Source organism: Balaenoptera physalus (assembly GCF_965194825.1).
Source record: "Balaenoptera physalus genome assembly, chromosome: 9".
NCBI classification, from domain to species: Eukaryota; Metazoa; Chordata; class Mammalia; order Artiodactyla; family Balaenopteridae; genus Balaenoptera; species Balaenoptera physalus.
Window position 1 is genome coordinate 44,852,884 of NC_138888.1, and position 25,481 is coordinate 44,878,364.

A 25,481-nucleotide genomic window follows, 5' to 3' on the forward strand; every position below is an offset into this window, starting at 1 on the left:
ATATGGATTATGAATGGTACCAGCATCATTTATTGACTAATCCATCCTTTCATCACTAATTTGTATGTTTGGGTCTGTTTGAGTTTTTTATTATGTTCCATTATTCTATTGATATTTACTTATTTCTGCAATAGTGGAAAACATACGTTTCTATTTTTCTGTGAATTCATTCCATGGCCACCTTGGAATGTTTCCAAGCCTTTTAAAATTTCATTTGGACAAACAATAGCCTATGGACATTAATTTGGTTCCTGATATTGAATCAATATGGTAGTCATTAGTGTAGTCTACCAAATGTTTCCAGTTTTCTGCCTTCAGGGAAATAGTAGGATTGCATTTTCTACTCTCTTTGAATTTAGTATGAACATACAACTTATTTCTCAGTGGGCTCATTCTTGAGCAGAAGCTTTAAATAGAAGCTCCAGGAACCAGCCTGTGATTTGCCACGTTTTCCAATCCAGCCTGCCTAGTCAATCGTGGAAGCATGGAGATGGAAATTCTTTGGTGGACATAGGGATGCACATAGCACAGATGACCTTCAGTGAACGTGCAGTTGAGTGAAAAACAAATCTTTGTTGTCTTAAACCACTGAGATTTTTGGAGTTGTTCATTGTTCCAACATAATCTGGCATTTCCTGGCTAATATAGTTAATATTGTGTAATTTGCAATTTGATGATTGGGAAAATGGTAAACAAACATCTTACTTTTGTTAGAAGGTAATTATATTTTAATGTCTCTTTTTTTTCAATTTCTTCCCCTCTTCCTTTCAATTGTGTCACCCTTTGTGCACTCATATTCCCCAATACCCATGACCTGTCAAACCAATTAGAACCAATTTTTGAGGGCCTCTCCCAGCCTGCAATTTCTCACCTGACCTGTATTTCTTCCCTCAAGCCTACATTTCTTCTCTTTGAGTGTTTACATTTTTAAAGATGATGCCTAGAAAGATAAATGTTTTACCTGAAATCTTTAATGATAAAGATCGACATTTTGACCTTATAGTGAAAGGTCATTAACGCAAAGCTGACTGTCTCAGTTTCCTCTTATTATCACATTAGTGTCTGCTGACTTGATATATGTTTTAAACTGGTTCTGATATTAAAATCCGTAATTCTTTGTTGGGGTTGATTACATTCACATTTACTGACTCTTGTAGTTCTGGAATGTTAAGGATAAGAGTGTAAAGATGAGAAGTGGAGGGGACACTAAGAAGATACATCCCAGGCAGAAGTATCTTTTTCACATAATCTCTCCACTGATGAAAATTTCCTTTTAAACATGCAAAATCATCTTATATTATGGGGGGCGGGGGGGTTGGGCAGTGATGGAGGGGAGAAAGATGGGAATTAAAACCCAGAGAACTACATTTTTACTGTTCACACTTTGATGTGAAATATATGAATCCCTGGATTGGAATGTTTGCCTCCTAACACCTAGAAGGTGTTAGGAGAGGCAGTGGGACGGTCTGATGGCGATGTGAATAGTTTTAGAGCGTGGAACACGGCAAACTTACCGTGTGGTGGGCCCGCCCTAGAAGCTTTGGATTTGACAGGAGAACACAGGGTTTCTCAGACAGAATGCAGGTGTGAGAAGACATGTGGTAGCAGAGGCATCAGCCAAATTCCTATTTTGTAATATATTAAAGACTCCTGGTGAGTGTTGCAGACATCCAGAAAAATCATGTCAAGTATCAAAAACTACCGTTTATACCTGTTACAGTTTCACTAAAGAGTATAAGCCCTTCTGATATTGGAACTTTCTTGCCAAACTTCTTGCTCCTTAAAAAAAATGAATGTTGACTGGTTAATTAAAGTTTATATCTCTCTCTTTTTTAATTTTTTTATTTTTTTAATTTTTTTTTATCTCTCTTTTTAGGTGGTTCTTTGGAGCAATCAAGAGGGCAGATGCTGAAAAACAACTATTATATTCAGAAAATCAGACAGGTGCTTTTCTAATCAGAGAAAGTGAAAGTCAGAAAGGCGACTTCTCCCTTTCAGGTATGGGCATTGTTCTGTGTGATTTAAATGTGGATTTGAGAGTCTGTAGTCATGAACCTTCTGTGTGAACATGGACATGTTAATTTTAAATTTGCCTTATCTGTTATCTTCACAATAGTACCAAAATTAAATCTATTGAACTACTCAAGAGTAATATAAAAATTAGCAAAACAACTTCTGTCTGTGGCTAGATGTGACTATAAATGTTTCAAATACACACGCTCTACGTATGAGATGAAAAATATATGGATATGCCTGTGTTTTCTCACTTTTGCATTATCTAGGAGCCTATCCGTTTAGGGAAATGATAAACAAGAAGCAAAATCTAAACTATTGTCAAAATTGATCTTGCCATAATACCCCTTTTTTTTTTCTTTTTGCATTTCATTTGTCTTTGCCTGGTAAATAGAAAATGAATTGAAATGCTGAATGCAAATGTGCTTAATTAACCAATGACATGTAACATTTGGTCAAATGTAGTTTTCCAACTGAAAGTCAAGTGCATGTTTACTTTACAATACCCTAGGAAAGAAAAAGCACAGGAGACCTGAGAATTTTCTTTAAGTGTTACAGGTGCTTATATATTAGGTAGTCATTAGTTAGCCAAAAGCTAGATTAAATGTTTTAGATTCTAGCATTAAAAATATAGAAGAAGAATATTTCCATGAGGAAAACAAAGAAAAAGTAGAATTAACTGAGTCATATCTTTGAATAGGCTACAGTGACTATTCTGAACACTTTCTTAGTAGAATATTAGGGAGCAAAACAGCTTTACAGGCTTAGAACAAAGTTACAAGGATATTGGCTGTTATGTGCTGAGAATACTGTAATGCTTGCTTATGGATTTAGGAAGCTTTGTAGGCCCTACTTGGAGACCAGCATAACATTACAGATTCCTTTTCAATGAAGTCAAACCATTTAGAGTCTTTCAAACAAATTATCTGATTGCTGTGTATTCACTAGGGAGCAAAGTAAATGCAGACAATTATGTTCTACTGAAAGGATAATTTTCTTATTAGCCAGAAGGAGGACTATACAGGAGAAAAATGGAAAGAAAAGGGTCTTCGATATAATATACATTAAAACGAACAAACAAGTGAACAACCCAATTGCTGACTGTTGATTACCACTAAGGATCTTCAGGTATACCAGTCATGGATTTATTTCTCAGGGCAGTTGTCTCCTACTCAGTCTGAATTGATGGTCTTCAATTTTGCTGACAGTTATGCTGCTAAAGGAAGGCAAATAATATCCCTTTTCTATCTCTGTCTTTCCCACGTGAGTTTTCCTTAGAAGTATTGTCTTTATTCCTCAGGCGACAGTGGCTCGCAGCTGTCAGAGAAGCGCTTCACGACGGGGCATGATTTATTGATGCTGGGGCAGGCTGCCGAGAAACAGCAACCCAGGGTTGGGGTGGGTGCTAATTGGCTTGTTGTGATCCTTGCATGGCTGTCAGCTCCTGTGAGGTCTGAGTAGAGAGCTGAGGAGAGAGTTAGGGCTATGACACCTCTCATAATGGCAAGACACTAATTAGCTGTGAATTACAGCAGTGCTTTTGGATATTACGTATTATACGTGGTAGCCAGAGAATCCGTCTTCATTAGATGCATGACAGATAGTTTTAGGGGCCTTACTGTTATTTGTCATTGGTAGAGAATTGTTTTTCTGATGAAAAATATGAAATTCTGACTGCATGTCAACTGGTTTGGCTATTTCTTGACTTCAGTCAATTACTTTAAAGGAAAGTATTATTGTTATTGCCATTAATATAAATTTGATGTTTGGCATTCCATAAGCATTTGTATTATCGCTTAAAGTACACTTTCGGAAAAATACACCTTGAGGGATAAAACTGAATTTCAGGTGAGTTTTTTCAGAAAGGATTTTGCATTGCACATTGTAATTTTACTTTAGGCAGCTCAGCATAGGAAAATCTCTAGGGTAGTAGAGGGAATTCCAGATTCATCCTCAGCGAAAGCTTTTTAAGAGCGAATGATAATAGATTGAAGATAGTTGAAAAATGACAGGGGACATGAGGCAAAAAAGCTCATCAGCAGTGTTCAGGGTGATGCATCTAGTAGCTGATATCATTTATTTATACACTGTCTATTTCTTGAACAAATATTTGAGTGCCTAGTCTGTGCCAGGCTTTTGCTAGGTCTAGGGCAGCAGGGAGAGTGAGGCACAGCCCCTGGCCCCAGTCTCCAGGAGGGTGATAACACAGCTGTCTGGTGAGACGAGAGGGGGCAGGGGCCCAGTCTCAGAGAGGAGTTAGGAAGATTTCACAGAGGAGGCAGCACTTGTGTTCAGTTTGTGTCACAAGGTAGCCGCGTGGGAATGATTATTCCTGGCAAGGCAAATACACAGAGTGGAGGGTAGGGAGTGGGGAGGACAGTGCAGGTGTGTGTGTGTGTGTGTGTGTGTGTGTGTGTGTGTGTGTGTGTGTGTGCGCGCGTGTGTGTGTGGATGGGGAGCAGAGGTGGAGGAGAGGAGGAATGGCCAAAAGTGAGCCTGGAAAGGAAAGTTGGAACTAGACTGTTCAGGGCCTTGTATACCATGCTGAGGAATTTGGAGCTTTTTCTACAGGTCCAAATATAGAGGGAAGCTTTAGGCAGAAAGTGACTTGGTCTGACCTTTGATGACAGAGTGGAGAACAGAACAGATGAAAGATTTATAGATAATAGTCTGGGGAGGAGTGACGGGGCAAACACAGAGGCATCACTTGCTGCTGTCTGAAATCACAGGTGTGAGACAGCAGAGGCAGTCAGCATTCCGCGGAGTAGGGCCAGGGAACCTACACTCAGCTGGCTGCACTAATGCTCCTCTGTCCCCAGAAGCCTCACGGCCCCTCTGTTGCCCTCCTATTTTTTATGGGGCAAGTGTGGGAATGGCCTTAGGACTCTCGATAGCAGTCTTTGCTTTGGTGCTAAGAAGTGAGTTTGGACATCAACTATTTGCAGGGTAATTTGAAAAGCCCAGTACCTCTGGACTTTGGCACCATGCAAAATTGCTGCTTCTCTTTTGTAGAAAAGGAAACCATAGGGCCTGTTGGAAGTTGAATTCAGCTGCAGTCCTTCTTGCTGGCCATAGGGGGCGATGGTGGGACAGGCCCAGTGGACCTATTACCATGCCATCTAGAAAGAGCTCCTGGGGCTCTTTGCTAGAGAGTCTTGTTTATCTCCACAGGTGATGGCTTGAACCAGGGCAGTTTTGGCAAATAGAGGGTAGGGCATGGAGGTGAGAAATATTTAGAAGATAGAGCCTACAGGAATTGGTAGTTGATCAGAAATGGGGTAAAATAAGGGAGAATGCAGAATCCAGGACGACTTGCAGATCTCTGACTTGAGTGATTGGGGGATAGTGGTCAATTGAGCCAAGATGAGGTCCATGGGAGGAGACACTTACAAGAAGAGAGAAGAGGGGACCAAAGGAATTAAGTTCAGAGGTGTTTGAAGTAATTGCAGGAGGACATACAAGGGGCCATTATCTCTTTTTTGACTTGTGTCTGCTGATTTTGAGCTGAGAACTCACTGTAATACATCTCCATTACAGTGAACATGTAGGTCCCATGGAACGTGCAGGACTTTTATAATAGTACTTTGTGATTGCTATGAAGTCTGTTCTTGAGAATATAGGTAGGTCTCTGTAGCAACATAATTTAATTTTAAAATAAATATACTAGAATTTTTAGAACCAAATAAATGTTTTATCCTTCAAAGGAATAGACTGCTGTTGTTCAAAGTATTGCACAAATGGTAGAACTCCCTTTACAGAAAGGATATCACTTTATGTTAAAGGCCTTAGCTGGACAATTATATGTTCATTAAGTGCAGCTTTGATACTTGGAAGTGGCCAGAATTATCTGAAGCCACTTTCTGAATAACATGGATGATTAATCCGAGCAAAACCATGGACTTGTAACTTTGTACATATTGCTGCATGCCTTATAAATTAATTCTGAAGGCAATTCAAAAAGTAATGAGAATAACAGCAGCTTCATTAGGGAAGATGTGTATCTGTTCATGTTGACCTTGTGTGTATCCTTCATGTTGAACTTACATATTCAAAGAGTCTTTTATATTTATGAGTAACTCTTTCACTGTAGGTAAAAATGTGCTTCTCAAACTAGTTTATACAGTCCTTGAGCCGAAGCAACATATTTTTGTTGCTTCTGTTTCATGCTTCTTCTCTATCTCCATAGTTTCTAGTACAGTTTGTAAAGACAATAGATGCTCAAACACTCACCTCTTTACCCTGTCATCTACCAAGAGCAAAGATAAGCAAGGCCATTGTCATATTCTTAAACCTCTGAAGTCTGGACCATGTAAGATCACAAATAATCCTCTTCTTTGCTGTGTTTCAGACTTATTTTAGAAAGACAATTTCTCACCTTAACAGGTTAGTAGTTTCCAGGTAACAAGACTTTTGTAGAGGAGACAAAATTGGAAAAGGATGTCACTTGCATTGTGGCCCTGTCTCTCTCCACCTGGCACAGGGTTCAGACGCAAACTCACTTTCCACCCGCCACTGAGATACCATTATTGCTCCCAAACTTTTTTAAGACCTGCTGATTCATTCTAATCTGATGCTGACCAATGGCAAAAGGCTGTGTGTGTTTCATTATCAGTCCTCTGAGCCTCCATTTATTCTTCATTTAAAATTAATGTGGACATAGTGGCCACAAGAGTGTGTCAGGAATTCTATTAGTATTAACCATGGATGTAAATACAATTGTATATCCCAAGGAGGGGCAAGTATTAAATGGTTGGAAAAAATTGCTCCTTGAATTTATTATGCAATGAAATGTCTATGGATTCTGGGAGCATTTTGATACTGGTTAGAGATGATGTTTTGCTTTTTAAAAAATACACAAGCTGCAGAAAGAACTTTTTGTTAATAACTCCAGTATCTCATATAAAATGTATTGAATTTGAAACATGTTGGTGCCATCTTAGAAAATGCCTTTTAATTAAAGTCATAATTTAGTTGTGTTCAACTTAATCGCAAATATCATTGTCTATAATAGCAAGTGGCTTTTTGGGTCAGTTATCGTATATGCTGCCTTTTCTTAATATTACTACTGATAAATTATATTCCAGATGTTTTAAATACTTTATAAAGTTAAATTAACCTTTTATTATGTAGTACATATATCTGTGTTTGTGTGTGTACGCAAACATACACACAGAGATGCACAGGCAAAGAACTTTTTTCTCTAGGACACTGCTCATGGAGAAATCTTCTATTTTACTGAAAATCCATGGCTAGCATTTCTAGAAGTTGCAGTATTCTTTAGGGTGCTTGCATTTTTTTTTCTTTTGCTTCTCTGTGAACACCACATGTTGACTCATCTAAGTTTTCTCTTCTCTTCTGCTTACCTTATTTTGTTTATTAAAAATATCTTTTCTGTATGAGTAGTTTGAGCTATTTGGAGGCAAGCACAACAAAGAACTGATGCATATTATTGCCCTTTGAATGTAACTTTATAGTAATCAATTCCAGATATTAAATAAATGAGAAGTTGATAAGTCATGTGGAGGTTGGTGAAATTCCTACCTTTTCATACTTCATGACATATTCCATTCTCTTATTTTTTTTTCATTTTATTGGCTGCCAAATTAAATTGATCCTTTATTTACATTTTGTCCAATGTTGTACTTCAAATGAAGATAGCGGCTAGCTAACAATCATTTAAGTTAGCATCCCCTACATTCTATTCAAGAATATACATGAGAGATACAGAATCAGAGTAGCCCTGTAAACTGAGTCTATCAATCAATGATTTGTTAGACTCTAGGTAAATATTCTCCCAACTTCAGTGTGAATACAGGTGAACTGACATATAGGAGCAGACTTTGACTTTTGCATCGGTCAGGGCTAGTCATAAAGAAGGTGTGAGGATGCTTTGACCCCTGCTCAGTGTGTGCCCCTTTCTTGGAGAGGCAGGGCATGCAGATACCAGGAAACCAGGCAGCCACTGTTTTGGAACCGACTTAGTGATTTGGGTCTTCCCTGGGCATCTGTGCATAGCCCCCCCCTTTTCTACATCCAAGTGGAACAGCAGCTTCCAGCATAGTAAATGTTATAAGGGCGGAAGATGACAGATGATGACTGTGTGTTGCAAATTAGGTGAAGTTAACCTTGAAGAAAGAAGGAAATAAGAACTCTGCTCTCCTGTGATTGTGTTTTTCATACATTCTTCTGGTTAAACAAACAACTCAGCATTGCTACCTTAGTTTGGGCTGCTATAACAAAATGCCACAGACTGGGTGGCTTAAACAACAAATATTTATTTCTCACTGTTCTAGAGTCTGCAAGTCCAAGATCAAGGTGCCAGCAGATTTGATATCGGTGAGGGCTCTCTTCCTGATTTGCCTTCTTGTTGTATCCTCACATGGCAGAGAGAGAGAGAAAGAGCGCTCTGGTCTCTTTCTCTTCTTATAAGAGCACTAATCCCATGATGAGGATTTCACCCTCATGACCTCATCTTAATTACCTCCCAAAGACCCACCTCTTAATGCCATCACATTGGGGATTAGGGCTTCAACATAGGAATTTGAAGGGAAAACAAACATTCAGTCCATAGCAATTACAAAGGACTGGATTCTATTTCTTATGGCAGGCATGCCAAGTGAGTAGGAGAATATCCACCCTTCCTCCAGCAAAGCCACAGGAGCTGAACATTTGCTAGACATCGGAAGTATGTTTAGAGGCTTGGTGTGTTAGCTGCCCTGCTGTGCGTGTGCTAAGAGAAGGAAATGTACACTCATCTAAGTGGATGGAAAGGAGGACAGGTTGCATATGTTTTTTTCCTGAGCATCAAATTTCTTTGCATTCAAGGATGAGTATAATAAAAACAAAAGTCATGAGATTCTGGATGCTCAATAACAAAATTTTCCAACTTATGTTCTAGAACAGGAATTCTTTGGAGTCAAAAGCGTTCCATAGGACAGAGGGTTCAGGAGTTAAATACATTTGAAGAACACCTCATATTATATCCTCTGACTCAACAAAAGCACATTAAAGTCTCAGAAGTCCTACAGCCAAGAAAGTTAGCTTTTCAACCCAGAGTTTTCCAAATTACTTGATCATAGAACCATTTCTTTTTCTCTCAAACATGATTTGGGAAAAAATAATTGTATAATAGATGATAAACAATAACCTGAAGATGTAGAGAAAACTCATTTTTTGAGATATATTCACTAAAAGGAACAGAAGAAAAAAATTGAAAGCATTTGATTTGAAACTATAAAATACAAGAAAACACAAACTCTATGAAATTAGGCATCAAAAGGAGCATGAAAAGGCAATAGATGGGAGATAGGAAGCAGAAAAATTGTCACTTTAGGGATATAAAGGGCAGACTTGAGTGCTCTCTGGAGAAAGAAGAGAAATCAATGAAAATATGTAAGGGTAGATCATGCACAAACAGAAGACATTTCTTTGACATTTAGTAGAATAATTAAATGGAAGCAACAGTTAAATATGTAGTAGAAGAAAACTTTCCTGAGCTAAAAAAAATCTGTGCTTGTAGATTAAAAGTACTCCTAGTTGTTCTAAGTAGCATAAATGAAAAGATACATACCTAGGGTATCTTTTCAAAATACTTTAATATCAGGCATAAAGGAAAAATTCTCTGAGCATCCAGGAAAAAAAATAATTGCAAAACAACTCCACACCATTAAATACCAAAACTCCATATAAACATATAGAGTCTTTGTTTCTCCCTAACTTTATTTTTAAAGTTGAAAAGATAACTATGTCCTTTCGCCTAAATTCATCAATTGTTAACACATGGTGACATTTACTTTCCATCATTCACATATCTATATATGTCTCATATATGTAACATATATGTAAGTTGCAGGTATTATGTCACTTCACCTTTAAAAGCTTTAGTATTAGTATGTATGTCCCAGGAATAAGGACCCTCTCTTACATTATTACAACCCTATTATTAACCCCCCAAATTTTCACACTAAAGCAATAATATTATCTACCATAGAGTACATACTCAAATGTCTCCAAATGTCCTTGCTAACCCTTTGTTTATTTACTTGCTTTTTGATACAATAAAGGATTATGCATTGCATTTGGTTCTGTATATAAAAAATCAATTTTCAAAAATATTGGCAAGAATATTTTGAATTATTTTTTAACCATTCATGTATTCATTGATTCATTCATTCACCCGTTCATCATAGAACTTTCATTTGTGTTTGCTATATGGCATAATTGTGTAAACAACTAAGCAGTTCACACTATAACATGCACTTGATTATTATGCATATAAAACACTAATATGCAAAGTGCTTTAAGAATCCAGAAAAGAGAACAGTTATTTTCTGAAAGGGATTAAAAAAGGAGGGCATTACAGGGAAATGAGACAACAGTCAACACTATACCAAATAGTGAGTAAGAATAAATGGAAAATAGCATGCATAAAACTTATTTTTCTCTTTAGATAATGTTCATTCTTAAGAATCTTTCTTCCTTTGAAAAATCAGGTGATGCTCCTTAGATTAAAAATAAATCATTTTCTGTGATGCACTTTTGAACCCTTTAAAAAATAAAATGGAGATCTGTAAATTGTTCATCCATTGCCACCAGTATGCTTTAATAACTAACAAGGTGCTAGATTGTATGTATTATAAATGAGATCATGATAAATTCAATATGGGTTATATTTTTGGATAGCAAGACATTGCCAGACCTGAGGTGCCCGACCAGTTCTCTCTGGATCTTGGGCTTTGATAATATATAAATTTAATGATCTCAAACTGGGAAAAGGGGGAAGGATTAAAAGCAGAGTTGAGCAGTGGAATACAAAAGGAGGCATAGATAAGGAAGAACATTTGAGGCATGGTGCTGAATTTTGGATTGAACAGAAAACTAAGACATCTCTGCTCTGGAAATGAAAGTCAGAGACCAGCAGGCCTTCCAATTCCTCCTCCTTACCACCAGGCTTGAGCAATTTAGTCCATTTTATACTTCAGGGAAATAATAGCTAAATAAACGTTTACATTTCAAGGTTACCTGATTCTTAAAGTATCTAAGCAATTTCTTTTTGTTACTCTGAGTGGCAAATACGTGTTACTGAAAAAAAATTGTAAAATTAAGCTTAACCAGAATATTTCACATGGTGTTTATACAAATAGGGACATTGTCTGCAGTGCTGAATGCTATATGTGTACCTTTATTTTAAAACCAAAACACCATGCTGGCTTCTGCTTTCTGCTCCCCAGTCTTTACAACTGCAGCTCCTGAGGGCCTTCAGTCAAACATGTGCCCCCTCTTGTGGCATGTCAAGAAATAGCATGCCATCATGGAAACAATACAGTAGTTTAGATTGTCTGTTTTCATGACCCATTAATTTATAGGAAGGGGAAGAATATCTGATTTTAGTTGAAAAGAAGTTTATAATTTTAAGATACCTCTAGCAACTTGTACTATAAATATTAGAAACACCCAACTGGCAGTAATCTTACTTTATTAATGTCAAAAAACTGACCAGGGTTTACATTTTTCTTAATGATTCAGGTATCTAGTTTCTTTGTAGTGAAAGTTACATAAGATGTGTTCATGATGTAAAAAGTGAATGAAATAAATACAGTCCAATTTAATAAAAGAGTAGCTCTAATTTTAAACTGTGTATTTAAAATGATATATGTATATTAGCTACTTTCTATTTGTCAGCATTGCATCTATCATGAAGTCATTTCTAATGCATTTTAGAAACGTGCTTTGCATTAAGCTATTAGGCGCTTTGGCACAGGGATTACAATTTAAGAAAGTATTCTGTTGTCTTAAAAGCCTATGCATGGCAGAGACTAAATTTATTTCCTTATTTGTTTCAGCAGGGCAGGGACTTTCCTTAAATCCTCTCTCATAGCTATCTCCCTTTCACCTGCAGATGCTTTTAAAAATGTTTTGCTAGAAATAAAATATGCAGGAAGCAAAAACATAAAAGGAAAGAAGCAAAAATTATTTTCCTATTTTCATATAATTTTAGTAAGCATCATTTTCTGTATATCTCTTATGTGTATAATCCTGAACAAAATGATGATCCAGGCCTTAAAGAACTTGGGATTCATTCATTCATTCATCAAATACTTATTTAATGCATACTATGTGCAGTTGGTATTCAGAAGGCTGGGCTACAATGGTAAACAAGACAGTCCCTGTCCTCATGAAGTGTATATTCTAGTTGGCAGTGGAGGGGAGATGCCAACTAAATAGAAAAGACACACTCGTATAGGAAAGATATCTACTTATTTGTTGTGTTACTCTGGTTTTTACAAGACTAAGCAAATAGTTGAAATCAAGGAAAGCATTTTGATTTTCTTTCTTTTTAAAAAATTTTTCTTTATTTTTTGGCTGCGTTGAGTTTTTGTTGCTGCACGCGGGCTTTCTCTACTTGCGACGAGTGGGGGCTACTCTTCGTTGCGGTGCGCAGGCTTCTCATTGTGGTGGCTTCTCTTGTTGCGGAGCACGGGCTCTAGGTGCATGGGCTTCAGTAGTTGTGGCGCTCGGGCTCAGTAGTTGTGGCTCGCGGGCTCTAGAGTGCAGGCTCAGTAGTTGTGGCGCACGGGCTTAGTTGCTCCGTGACATGTGGGATCTTCCTGGACCAGGGATTGAACCTGTGTCCCCTACATTGGCAGGCAGATTCTTACCCACTGCGCCACCAGAGAAGTCCCACACTTTAATTTTCTATACAGACTAATGATGGGTTGGAGTAGAAATGAGGATTGCTTTCTTACATTGGAAATTTGAGAGAAATCTGGAAGCAGAATATTATGCTAAGATTATCTCGTTTGGGAAGATGAGGTCATCAGAGTGTCAGTTGGATTCTCCCATTAAACTGTAATAAACTCTGCAGCCTGGGTATGGCACTCTCCTTGGAAGGGCAAGGGGGGAAGGGGAGGACATACTGTTCAGACTCTTTAAAGCTTCTGCTAGGATGTGCCATATATTGTGTTTGCCCCCACTCCAAAGCAAGTACAAAGCTGCATCCTAAGTTTATGGGATGGGGAATGATGCGCCACCTATTGCAAGCCATTGCAAAGGCCAAGAGAGAATGATTCACTGACCTCATGTCTCATATAAGTAAATGCAATCAAAGGGCTCAAAATCCAGTAGGAGAGGTACAGTATAAATTACAGGAGCAATACTGTGGAATGACTTCATAGCAGAAGTCGATGTGCAGTGGGATATGAAGGCCCAAGTGAGCTGCTCTGCTTGCTTGAGTCTAGGGGCTTAATCGAGGAGGAGACGCCTGAAATGGGCCTTGAAAAATGAACTTGTCTATAGCACATAAATAGAGTGACATTGTAGTTGGAGTAAATAGTCTGTGCAAATGCACAGAAACAGAAAACACCATGGTGCATTCAGGAAACTACAGATAAGTGTTTAAACCTTGAGGGTAGGGTGCAGGAGAGAATTCCGTTAAGGCATGTGAACTTTAGGCAATGGGGTGCACTTGAAGAGCTTTAGAAAGGAGAATAACAAATTCAGATTTGTGTTTTAGAAGATGACTCTGGTGACTGTGGAAGCTGGACAGTGACGCAGGACACAGGGAAAACTGTATGAGCTTACTGCAGTGGTCCAGAAGACAGGCTTTAAGGGGCGCGCCACAAGGTGATGGCCGTGGGGAGTACGGGCTGACAGGACGTAATGCTGGGTCAGAGATGAGAAGTCAGGGAGAGAGAGGAATTCGGCATGACCCCCAAATCTCTAGCTTGACTGTCTGGGTTTCAGGATGGCAGTGCCATTCACTGAGATAGAATATTCAAGCTGGGGAGGAAACTTGGGGAATAAGATAATGTGAATGAAAATTTTGACTTGGTACATTTGAGGTGCTGGCAGGGAAGTTGAGTGAGCAGCTTAGCAGAGAGAGACTGGGGAGTCATTGCACATTCAGTACAGTCATCAGAAGCCAAATGTCTGCAATATTACTAAGAATGGTTGTGAGAGCTGATATGGTGGCCCAGGTGAGAACCAGTATAGAAGGAGAAGATGGAGGCAGAGAAGCCTGAGAACCAGTAAGAATAAGAAAAGTAGAATCACTGTGTTAGATGGAGGAATGTTCAACCTGTGTTTCCCTTTAAAAGTGTCAGTTGCAGAAATAGACCTTCTCTGCAGCATTATCCTCATCTCAAGATTAAATAGTACCAATAAGCCTACTTGCTCCCAGAGCTGTGAGCAGTGTCTTGTGAGAGTTGCCTAAAAATACTTGCTGCTTGGCAATAGAAGGAGACAGCTAGTGGAGGGATTAAGAGTGTGGCATGGGATTCAGAGTCTCGTTCCCTGGTTTTGACTCACAGAGTGAATATTTTACCTGCTTTGTATCCAAGGGAAAAGTATTTAAATCTCCCTCGACTTTAGTTTCTCCTCTGTAAAATGATGAAAATAATATCCATATCCCTTAGGGTTGGTATGAGAATTAAATAAAATACTTCACAAAAAAGCACTTAGCACAGTGCTTGCTGAAGGCAGGTGCTCAATAAAAATCCAATTGCTTTTATGTTTATGCGTCAAGAATATTACCTTTTGCACAGAAAGATGGAGGTGTTGGCCCACCTTGCATTGGAACATGTACTTTGAACTGTTTTTCTGGGGTAGTGATGAATCATCCTGAGTACCCGCGGTTGTTTACCTGGTTCACCCCTGAACTAGTGAGAGTCATTAGGAAGATGGTTGGCCAGCCTTCAAAGTGTAGCCTGTGACTAGGAGATGGTTTGTCTTTATATGAAGTGTTACCTTAACGTGACCTGAACTGTGCTGGCCGGAAGTTATGACAAATGAAACCAAATCTAAACAGACTTGTGTAAACTTTGCCTAATACTTGTCTGAAATAAATAGCAGGAATATATCTTATATCAAGGGTCCTCATTTAATATGAAGAAATTTCCAAGAATGAGAGCTCTCTGCTTTTGGAAACACGAAGGAATAATGAGCAAATTACCAAAAGTTGTCTTGCATATGTAAAAACAATGAAAAAAAGGAAGGAGACAGTATTCTGCTGTGAAAATCAATTAGCTAATACACGAGAAGGTCCTCTGTATTTTCACAAGAAGATAAAAATTGATTTCAAGGTATTTCAATTATCATCCATTACATATCTCCAGGACTTTCATGTTCACTCTGTTTAACATGTCTCCTCATTACTGAAATGGGGTGCAGAGAAGAAGAGAGATTAAGGGACTGAGTTCTCCTTCATCATAGAGAAGGCTTCCCGAGGGTTTGGGGAGAGTTTGATAGGGAAGGGAAAGATGGCATTCTAAAAGTCCTAAAACATTCTCCTGAGAAGTTAGTAAATTATTACTTGAAAAAAAAAAACAACAACTAAACAAAATAGGAAACAGGAAATAAAGAGTTAAAGGTTTCTACTATTTCTACTGTCATTCACAGGACACCCTAGATGACTAGACTTGGATTCCAACCCTGCGAACAAATAGTAGTTTATTTTGAAACTCTAGGCTCATCAGTAAAAGAGGCATTTAGACGAAATCATCTTTAAAATTTCTTGTCATTCAGATATCATATTCTCCTTTCGTTGATAGAATAGTAGGATTTGCAAAAACTGTCTAGTCTCATATTGCTCTTTCTGAGATCTCTTATAATTTGAAACTTCTAAGGGGAGCATCAAACCTCCCATGAACAGAAACCCCAGAGAACCAGCCTATTCTGGTGTTGGGCAGTTCATTTCATTAGAAATTCTTTCTTATGTTTAGTAGATGTGCCATTTTATTTGATTATTTATCACTTCATTTGTGAATGTGTTTATTTACTTCTACGAAAGGATTTAAGTTGGCTTACATTGCTGAAACACAGTGCAAAATACAGCTAAACATAAAAAAGGCAAATCAATGAAAAAGAACAAAGAAATAGATCTTGCTGAGCCTCAAGTGGGAGATAAGTATCACAGTTTAGAAATCAGTTTAGCTGGGAGTTCTCTGGCAGTTAAGGCAGAAAGGGAACCATATTGCGCTTCTCACTGGGTTACGGAAGAAGAGATGCATTATATTTTAAGCGTTAAGTTCAAAGAGAAATGAGTTCATGGGGGGTCTTTATATAAAGAATATCAAGTATCATTATAGTCAGTGTCTTGAGCAGTATATGTGGACATTGTCTTAGGTAGTTAATTCTTACGTTGCCTCTCTAAGAAAGTGGGAAGCATTATGTATATATTTTTACTTTAAATTCACTATACCTTCATTACAGTTGGTTTGGAAAAACAGAGTGAGTAAAATACTCACAAATCTGCCAGTCTAACTCAGCTGTTACCATGTTGGCAGATTGAATCATCTTGGCCCTCATGCAGTTATGGTTTTCACAAGGAACCTCAGCTGGGTTCCTTCAGCTGGAAAAGGCTCCAGGATGTGTGAGCAGCCAGATGTATCCTCATGTTTAAAATAATACTATTCTCTTAATTTTGTATCCCAATTATTTCACTTAACACATTATCTGTTTTTTTCTTGTTACTACATAATTTTTATGATTATAGTTTTAACTCTTAATTTTCAGATTTGCTACAATTTTCCAGTCATTTAATGCTGTGAAAATGCTGCAGTGAACATTCTTATACATATTGCTTTCCCTGTTTTGGCTGATGAACAGTAGTTAGTTTCCTATACAAATGTTTTCATTGAATTTCATGTTGGAAATGGGCCCACATTAGTGGACATTATAGGAACCAGCCCTTTGCAATGTGTTAGTGTATTTACTATTAAAAATCTTGACGATGATATTGCCCATTACATTTTCTGTGTGTGTGTGTGTGTGTGTGTGTGTGTGTTTTATGAAGACCTATGTGAGAAATTTCTCTCTCATTTCAGTACCAGCAATAGTGTTTTGGTTTTTTTTTTGAGTAACAGTTTATTAATATTTTATTCAGGGACTCAGGTAACTGAATGAGTTTCTCTCATGGTTTTGAGCTGTCAAAAATGCGGAGAGCCAAATCTTTGGCCCACATCTAGCAAACATGGATGGAAGTCTAAAGAATACCTTACATAAAGCATACCAGCCTTGTTCCTGGAGTCATCGTCCTTTCCTTTCCTTTTTGTCCACTTATCTTAAATTTCATTTTATTTTGATAATGTATGCAAGCCTTTGGATCTTTCTGGAACAAAGCAGATATATAACTAAATGAATGCATGTAAATACTTGGATTATTTCCTTAGGGTAAGTTTTGAAAAGTAGAAGCACTGGCTTTCATGTCACATTAAATCTTAGTCCAGTGAAAGACTTTCTGTAGGAAACTGAGATAATAACATCCATGGATGTAAATTCCTGATGATTTATTACAGATATAATACTGAATGAGAAGTTAAGAGTCCCGAGAGGAATAAAGAGTCAAGTTGTTTCCCAGAGACTTTCTGTGCAATATCAGATGCTGCAAATGCTATTTTCATGTAAAACTGTGGTAGATGCTTTTTAATTAAATTATATGACAAAATATTGAATGTTATATTATGTATTAATTAAAGTGATGCTCATCTTCATAAGATATCATATGTATAAACAACAAAACTGACATTTTGTTCTGAAAATTTAAGAGCCAGCTTTGATTGGGGATTGGCCTGTTTTAATAAGGAGTTAGACCATAGGGGTCTTGAGGATAAGACCAACAGTTTTCTCAAAAATATCCTAAGTATTTGGACATATATGTGGTTCAGGCTCATGGATTTCCATTCTATATAATATGGAAGAGATAGTTGATTTTTGCACGTAAGGGTAGTTGATTATGTTGTCTTTGACTATAAAAGTACCTCAGCTGGTCTACTGGACTGGTAACAATGCTGGAAGACCTCAGGACATGAGAGCTATCAGATGTATCTTCAAATAGATTTTTAAAGTTTTTTGAGTCACCTAATATAGACATTCTCTTAATGAGTCTTCACTTAACCTAGCAGTTTAGTAGTCAAACTTACTGACTGATGTCCACAGCACACTGAATATGCCTGGCTGGGAGACAGGTGACCTTGGGGACCCAGTAGTTGAGTTTTATGCATGAAGAGAGTTAAATCTGTTTGTTACTTTTGGTTTAGTGGATTTTTTCTTCATCATAAAAGAACAAGTCTTCTACATGATACCACTTTAATATTTTGAGACAGGTGTAATTTCTTCTTTCAAAACTACTCATACAGGAATTCTATTCTGTTTGCTGTAGAACAAAACACAGTGTAAAATGGGTGTGTGTGTTAGATTCTGTTTTAATGGGGGAGACAGTGTAATAACTCAATTTAATGTTATTTACTTACTGGTGTAGAACTATCTTAGCATGATTTCTAAAGCAATGGTATAGGAGGTGTTATCATGATTATCTTTATAATAGTTTTGAAAAGTACAAACCACCCTTCCAAAGAGAAATCAAATAAACAGGAGTTTACATGTGTAGGAGTTCTCTCACACAGAATTAATGGCAGTTTCTTCACTTAATATGTTTGGTAGCCACTATGTTATGTAGCCTTTATTGTGCAAAGAGTGGAAACTTTTACTTTGGAAGTGGCTCTCTTGTTGACAAAGCTATTTAATAATACTGATATTCTAGTATAGTACTCACACATTGCACATTTAGAAATGTCTATCATCCTTTGTGAATAATGACACTCAAACTATCCCTGTGAGAGTATATAGATGAGATCATTATTTTCATTTTCTAGATAAGGAAACTGAAATGAAATTCCTTGCCGAAGGTCAAAGAACAAATCACTGGGAGAATTAGATTAGGGCAGTGAGTTCTTGATTTTCAATCCTTTGCTCAATCATCTAAGTCATATTGTTTTACCCAGTATGGGAACAGATTATTTTCAGTCAGTAAGAATAAGGCTGTGCCCAGATGATGCCAGAAGACCAGCTGAAAATGAAACTGCTCAATCATTTGTTTATCTGTAAAATGCCAAACTACTTGTTATACTGATATTTTTCACTAAGCCTAATAGGTTGTCTCATGTCTTGCAGACATAGCCTCTAACTTAATGTTTATATTGTACTAAAATTAACTTTAATTTCTGGAGGTTCTGTCTTTTAAAAACTTAATTTTGGAATATCATAATTATTTAATATGTTCTGAATAATATGTTAGTCATGTGGTAAATTGAGGAAAAAAACTCTTTGAAAGTGTTTTTTGATGAAATCTCACTCCTTTGTGCAGTGGTAGACAAACTCTTTTCTATCATCAGAGACTATACGATAAGATCTCACCTTTAGGAGAAAGCTGGGCTTCTACGTCTGCCACCAACTCTTTCTAAATTCATTTGGGCCTGGCATTTAGGACTGAAATCATAAGACTCCATCTATATCACATGCATTCTCGCAGAATCAGTTACCCTGGATGTGAAGGTGGACAAATAATCAGGTGACCAGTGCCATGGTCCTTATAGAAGGTCATGGACAGAAATAGCTGAATTCTTTCAATGTTCAACAAACCTTTATTGTACTCCTCATACATGCTTACCTTCATCTCTACAATATATTCTAATTCTTGGACATGTTCTGGTAGATTAAGCAGTTGACAGGTGAAACATTTTCCCCTAGGTCAAACAGCATAAATGAGAGTCAAGATGTAAACTCAGAATGCCTGGCTTTTAGTAGCTCAATTCATTCAATTGTGATGCTACTGAGTTTGTTGATGGATGATTCCATTATATTTTATATAATGTTTACATGTTTTGCAGTTAAACTACTAAAATGCTTAACTAATCTGAACTCATAGTAATTCACAGTAAGAATGGCACAAACATTATCATTCACTTATAGCCTGTAGAATTTGGAATAGGTTTGGTTCAATAATAAAGATCAAAGCAAACCAGAAAAGGAATAGAAAATTCATTTCTCCTTAGTTCTGAGACCTTCTGAATTCAATCTTTATTAGGAATGACAGTTTGCAAATGTGTGGACTCACTACTAACAAATTAAAATCACTTAAAAAAAACACTTATTTTGGATTTGATTACTTAGGAATACAATATTAAAAGTGCCTTCATCCTGACTATGGTGTATTGAATTTCCCTGATGTAGCTTCTGTGATCTAATTTTAAAATTATATATATATATATATATATGTATTTCAGTCTTGGCTAGACTGAAAACTTAAATGAACTGCGTATAAGTAATCTATGATGCTGGTCAGGGATGGAGTACTTATTCCTGTGTTATGCTGCAAAGCTCAAGAAATTAGATATAAACATGAATGACTGTCCTCTAATAGTATTTATATGCTGGGGCTAAGTTTTTTTCCTCTGTTTAAGAATAAAATTCCAGGGAAGTCTTGACTTAAAAGTATTTGTATAATTACCTGTTTAATTTTGCAGCAGACATTTCAGAAGCTTACATTTCTCTTCAAATCCAAGAGTTAGTGACATCATTCATTCATCTAGCAGATGTTTATGTTAGTTGTTACTCTGTGTCAGGCTCTGAGTAGGTATTAGTTCAAGACACAGAGTCCCTGCCCTTCACAGAGCCGCCTCCACTGAGATAAATCCACCGTCACAATTAAACTGGGTAATGTGATAGAAAGGAGCTGGGAGGAGTACATGCAACAGGGTGATGGGGGAAGGCTGGTTCTGAGGATTTAAAATGAGACCTGAAGAGGGGCTGGCTACTAGAAAATTCATAGAAAAAGCATTCAAGTGGTGTTCAAGGCTCCAAGGTGAGAATTACTTTTTTTTTTGGTAATGTGTAGTTTTCACAATTTGTAGTTTTCTGAAAGCACTACAGAAAGAAATGAGAATTCAGAGAGAGAAAGCAACAGCCATTAGAAATGTTGGAACATTAGAGTGGAAACATTTGGAAATTTGGAGTTTTCTTAAAGCCTGCTCTTTTAATGATGAAGAAATGGAGGCCCAGTGACATTGCCATGTTTTGGTCACATACTAGTTAAATTGTAACCTGGATCTCCCATCTTCCTGTCTATAGCTTTTTTCTATTAAACAAAATTACCTTTATTGTGCTTGACAACTCTAGATGTATTGAAAGTATTGGTTTTTACAGTTGAGAGTTTAAACCTTTATCTACAAATAGTTGGCAAACATTTATTTAGGCTTCCTTTACGATCATTGGCAATTGCCAAAGCCATATCAATCATTGGGATTTGCATCCCTTATTAAGAAAATCACAAAGAGTATTTTAACCTTTCAGTCGTCTGTTGACTTTAGTTTCTAGCTTCGAAATCATTGTCTTTTGTGATGCATTAAAAGGGAATTCCTAAGTTTAATTTCCATGTAGTCCACTTCAGTTTGGAACCAGATATGGTCCATCTTGGTTAAAAAAGGAGAATTTTTTTTATTGCTTCCCATCATTTCCAATTATAGATCTGTTGGCTTGCTAGACATCTCAGTCATACTTTATGCACTTTTCTTTTTGATAAATTGCAAATGAATTTTCAGGCCAACAATTTATATAAATTGCAGGTATAATTTATACTTAGCTACCTTTCTACTTCTAATATTTTTATTACTTTGTGGAGAAATGAATTGGGGCTAAAATTGTTTACATATCTCTTTGATTTTTTTGTTAGCCTTTTAATCCATAAACGGGAATCTGTAATGAGCTTAGCTCTGTATCCTAATAAAACCCCTCTGTTTGGTGATGATTATATAAGGCAATTAACATTGCCCCAAGAGTTATAGTCAGTGGGAATGATAATTTGACAGATCAGAGAGTACAAGGATGTGTTCCAGACACTTAAAAAATTGTAATTTAAGAACCTTATATTACTTTTGGAGGAGCTAAATGTTTGCCTGCTCTCTGCATTTTATTATAAAGAACCGAAAATAAAATATTCTCCTGTATGCAGATGAAATGATTTTTTTCAGTTTTACTGAGGTATAATTGACAAATAAAATAAAAAGGTATTTAAAATGTACAACATGATGATTTGAAATATATATACATTGTGAAAGGATTCCCCCTCCCCACATCGAGTTAATTAACGTATCTGTCACCTCACATATTTCTCTCCGTTTTTGGTGAGACCATGTAAGTTTTACTCTCTTAGCAAATTTCAACTGTATAATACAGTGTTATCAACTTTAGTCACCATGTTATATACTAGATGCTTAGAACTTACTCATCTTATAGCTGAAGTTTTATGCCCTTTTACCAACTTCTCCCTAATCCTGCTCCCCCCAACCCCATTCCCAGGCAACAATTTTTCTACTCTGTTTCTATGAGTTTAATTTTTTTTTTTAAAGATTGCACATATAAGTGATACTACGCAGTATTTGTCTTCCTCCGTCTTATCTCACTTAGCACAATAGCCTCAAGGTTCATCTATGTTGCTGCAAATGACAGGATTTCCTTCTTTTTTTAAGGCTCAATAATATTTCTCTCTCCCTTCCTCCCTCTCTCCCTCTCTCCATCTCTATCTGTATTTATATCTATATCTACACATAGATTTTGCTTTCTGAGAACGCTATTTTATTTTAGTGTCCATGTTATAGAATTTCATGGGAGGAAATCCTCCTTTGTCTCTGTACCAGAAAGAACTGTTTCTAAACATCTTTTGTGATTCTATCTTATGAACACTGTGGTTTCTGAAACTCTTTCCTTCTTTACATTGCTAGAATGATAGAGTCCATTTTATAGCTTGTTTTAAACAAGTATACTAGGCCTCAAATCAAAGTTTTGTTTTTAGTGCTAACTGTACTCTTTTATTTTTATATTTCCTTTAAAATATGATTCCACATTCTTTTTTCCTTTTTAGTCTGCTGTATGTCCTTTGTAAGCTTCCTGAAGTCTTTTCTGAAACAAAGTTGAGAAATAAATAGAATTTGTTAAAATTTTATTCCATGCATTGAAACTATCATCACAAAATAAGCAAATCTAAAAAAAAAAAAAATAAGCAAATCTCCTTTGCTTTGGCAAGAAGTTTATTAAAAGGACTTATTTTGGGTTCCAGTTTTAGACAAAGGGGTTGTGAAACACTACAGAATCAGAAGACTGGATGCAGGGGACTTTTTCCTCACCCGGAGAAGAACCTTTTCAACACTGAATGAATTCGTGAGTCACTACACCAAGACAAGCGATGGCCTGTGTGTCAAGCTGGGAAAACCATGCTTAAAGGTGAAATGCTTTCAAGCTGTGTTCCTTTATTTTTGAAGTTAATTTTTTTCCTTCAGGTGTTGGAGTTATTTGTCATGTGATATGTCAGCTCAGAAAAAAAGGTCCTTGAATACCCAAGGCACAGATAGGCAGTCTGTGGCCCCTGAGCCAATACGGCCCCACACTTATTTTTACAAATAAGCTTTATTGGAACATACATGCTCATTCATTTACAGATTGTCATTGCTCTTTTGCTATAATAGCAGAGTTTAATAGCTGAAACAGAGACTATATGGCTCACAAAGCCTAACATATTTACCATCTCATTCTTTTCAGAAGTTTGCCAAGTCCCAACCTCAAGCAACCACTGAACACAGAAAATATTCATTCTTTGCACTAAGAAACTAATCTGGTATCTTTGTTATTGCAGCATTTAATGATATGGCTGGAGGGGGAAAGAAGTTCTGGAATACAATTCTTACTTAGATGATCTGTATTCAAGATTATTAACATGAAATGACCAGGTTCATTATCTGGTTGTCTGCATATAGATATCATTTAACTGTTCTAACAGTTTGATTGTTTGGCCTGGCTGTTTAGTGGGAGGAGGTAACATTTATAGAATTTATCTACATCTGTCATTAAATTCTGTTGTTTGCATGTTTTACCTAAATGTGTTTAAAGTTAAGTAGTGGTCATACACCTCAGTGGGGCAAGCCCTCAGTTTCGCATCAGAGTTCAGGTCTCAGGTACTGTCAGTGGTATAGCCAACCCTGTGGTTTATACCTGGATGACCGGTGAAAGCTTCCTTGTGATGCCTGATTAGAACTCTACAGACAATTAGAAGCTGAAGAATTCTGTCCCATATGCAGGGAATTTATGAGTTAAATCCTGAGACGTGAATAGGCAATTTTGGTATAAGTATGTACATCTTAGATGGTACAGGAATGACCTCACAAGAGTATCTGAGCTTATGCTAAGAAATAGTTCGCCTGATACAAAGATATGACTTAAAAATTCTTAGTTTAACCAATATTGTTGAATTCTGGTAGGGAAAAGGGTTTACAAAGCGTAGGTGATTTTCTGTGCACTCAAGATGCTGATGACTTAGTGGAGGAGATAAGATAAATTTCTAAAGGCAGATGACAAACTAGACTATGCACTCTAGGAGAGCAGAGACCTTACCTATTTTATTTACAGAATGGAACCTAGTTGGTGCTTGAAAAAAATTTATTTATTAAATAAATGAGTAAATGAGTGAACAAATAAGTAAATGAATTTGAAAAAAGATGAAATTAATTATGAGAAATTTTGTGATACATATGGTAAATGCTATAGGCCAAAGAGTTGGGGAGATAATTGTGGATGAGATGGAACTTCAGTTTAGCCTTGAAACTTGATTTATGTAGGCAAGGAGGCAAAGGGAACTCCCACCACATAGGTGGGAGGGAGGTATTTGGGTGTCATGTGGGACAGATGGACAGCAAGGTGCCCGACTTAGCAGGATTTGGGAGATCAGCTGGAAGAGGCAAAGATACAGATTCTACCACAGTTGCTTTCCATTTAAAAGTAATTCGAATAAAATTTACAATATTTTGTTTTTAAAAATGATGTCTCTTTTCAAAAGTACCTAGACTGTTATTTTCAACCAAAAAGTTGTTGAATGTAACTTTTTTCTTACCAGTATTCTAATTATTCTGTCAAGCAGATACAAGTCCCAGCTCCCTTTGATTTGTCATATAAAACCGTGGACCAGTGGGAGATCGACCGCAGCTCCATACAACTTCTGAAGAGATTAGGATCTGGTCAGTTCGGCGAAGTGTGGGAGGGCCTATGGAACAGTACCACTCCGGTAGCAGTAAAAACATTAAAACCAGGTACGAGAACGAGAATGGCAAAGGTTAAATGGCATATGTTGATACTTATAAGCTCAACTTGCCAGTGTAAATGTCCAAGAGGTCATGGGACAGCCAGTGTGGGCACCAAGCAAGTGTTATAATCACTTTCTGTAGTGACCACAATGATCTATCCCAGCACCTGAGATTTTCAGAATTACTGCAGATATGATTATGATTTTGAATCCTAATCTTATTAACAACTGAGACTAAACTTTATTGTCCAATCTGATCATTTTTTTCCAAAAAAGAAGCAGCTAGCTATCCATCCTAACACTGCTCTCTAAGGAAGGCCTTTTGGAGGTCAAAAGAGAACAAAAAAAATCAGATTTCTTGTATTAAAAAATAGCGCCATGATAGTTTTCTCTCCAAGAGGAATAATTAATATTGATTTACAGTGTAATAGCAGCAAACAGCTTTGGTGATTGCTTAAATGTCTTCACTTCACTGGGGCCATTAATCAATCTTCTCAGCTATTTATTGCTTAGCAGACTACCACACAATAAAGACGAGCCTGAAATCAACTCCCACAGTAGCTTTGAC

At 37.0% G+C, this 25,481-nt stretch overlaps 1 protein-coding gene across 2 annotated transcripts in view; it reads left to right on the forward strand.

Annotated features, from left to right (window-relative positions):
* Nucleotides 1-25,481, forward strand: part of FRK (fyn related Src family tyrosine kinase) — a 109,242-nt gene that overhangs the window by 68,523 nt on the left and 15,238 nt on the right. The window contains exons 2-4 of one of the 2 annotated variants that reach the window (XM_082475307.1): nucleotides 1,877-1,998; nucleotides 22,901-23,064; nucleotides 24,749-24,920. In XM_082475307.1, the coding sequence (XP_082331433.1) occupies nucleotides 1,877-1,998; nucleotides 22,901-23,064; nucleotides 24,749-24,920 (458 nt within the window). The remainder of the gene's footprint in view (nucleotides 1-1,876; nucleotides 1,999-22,900; nucleotides 23,065-24,748; nucleotides 24,921-25,481) is intronic. The other variant, XM_082475308.1, reaches the window with a different exon arrangement.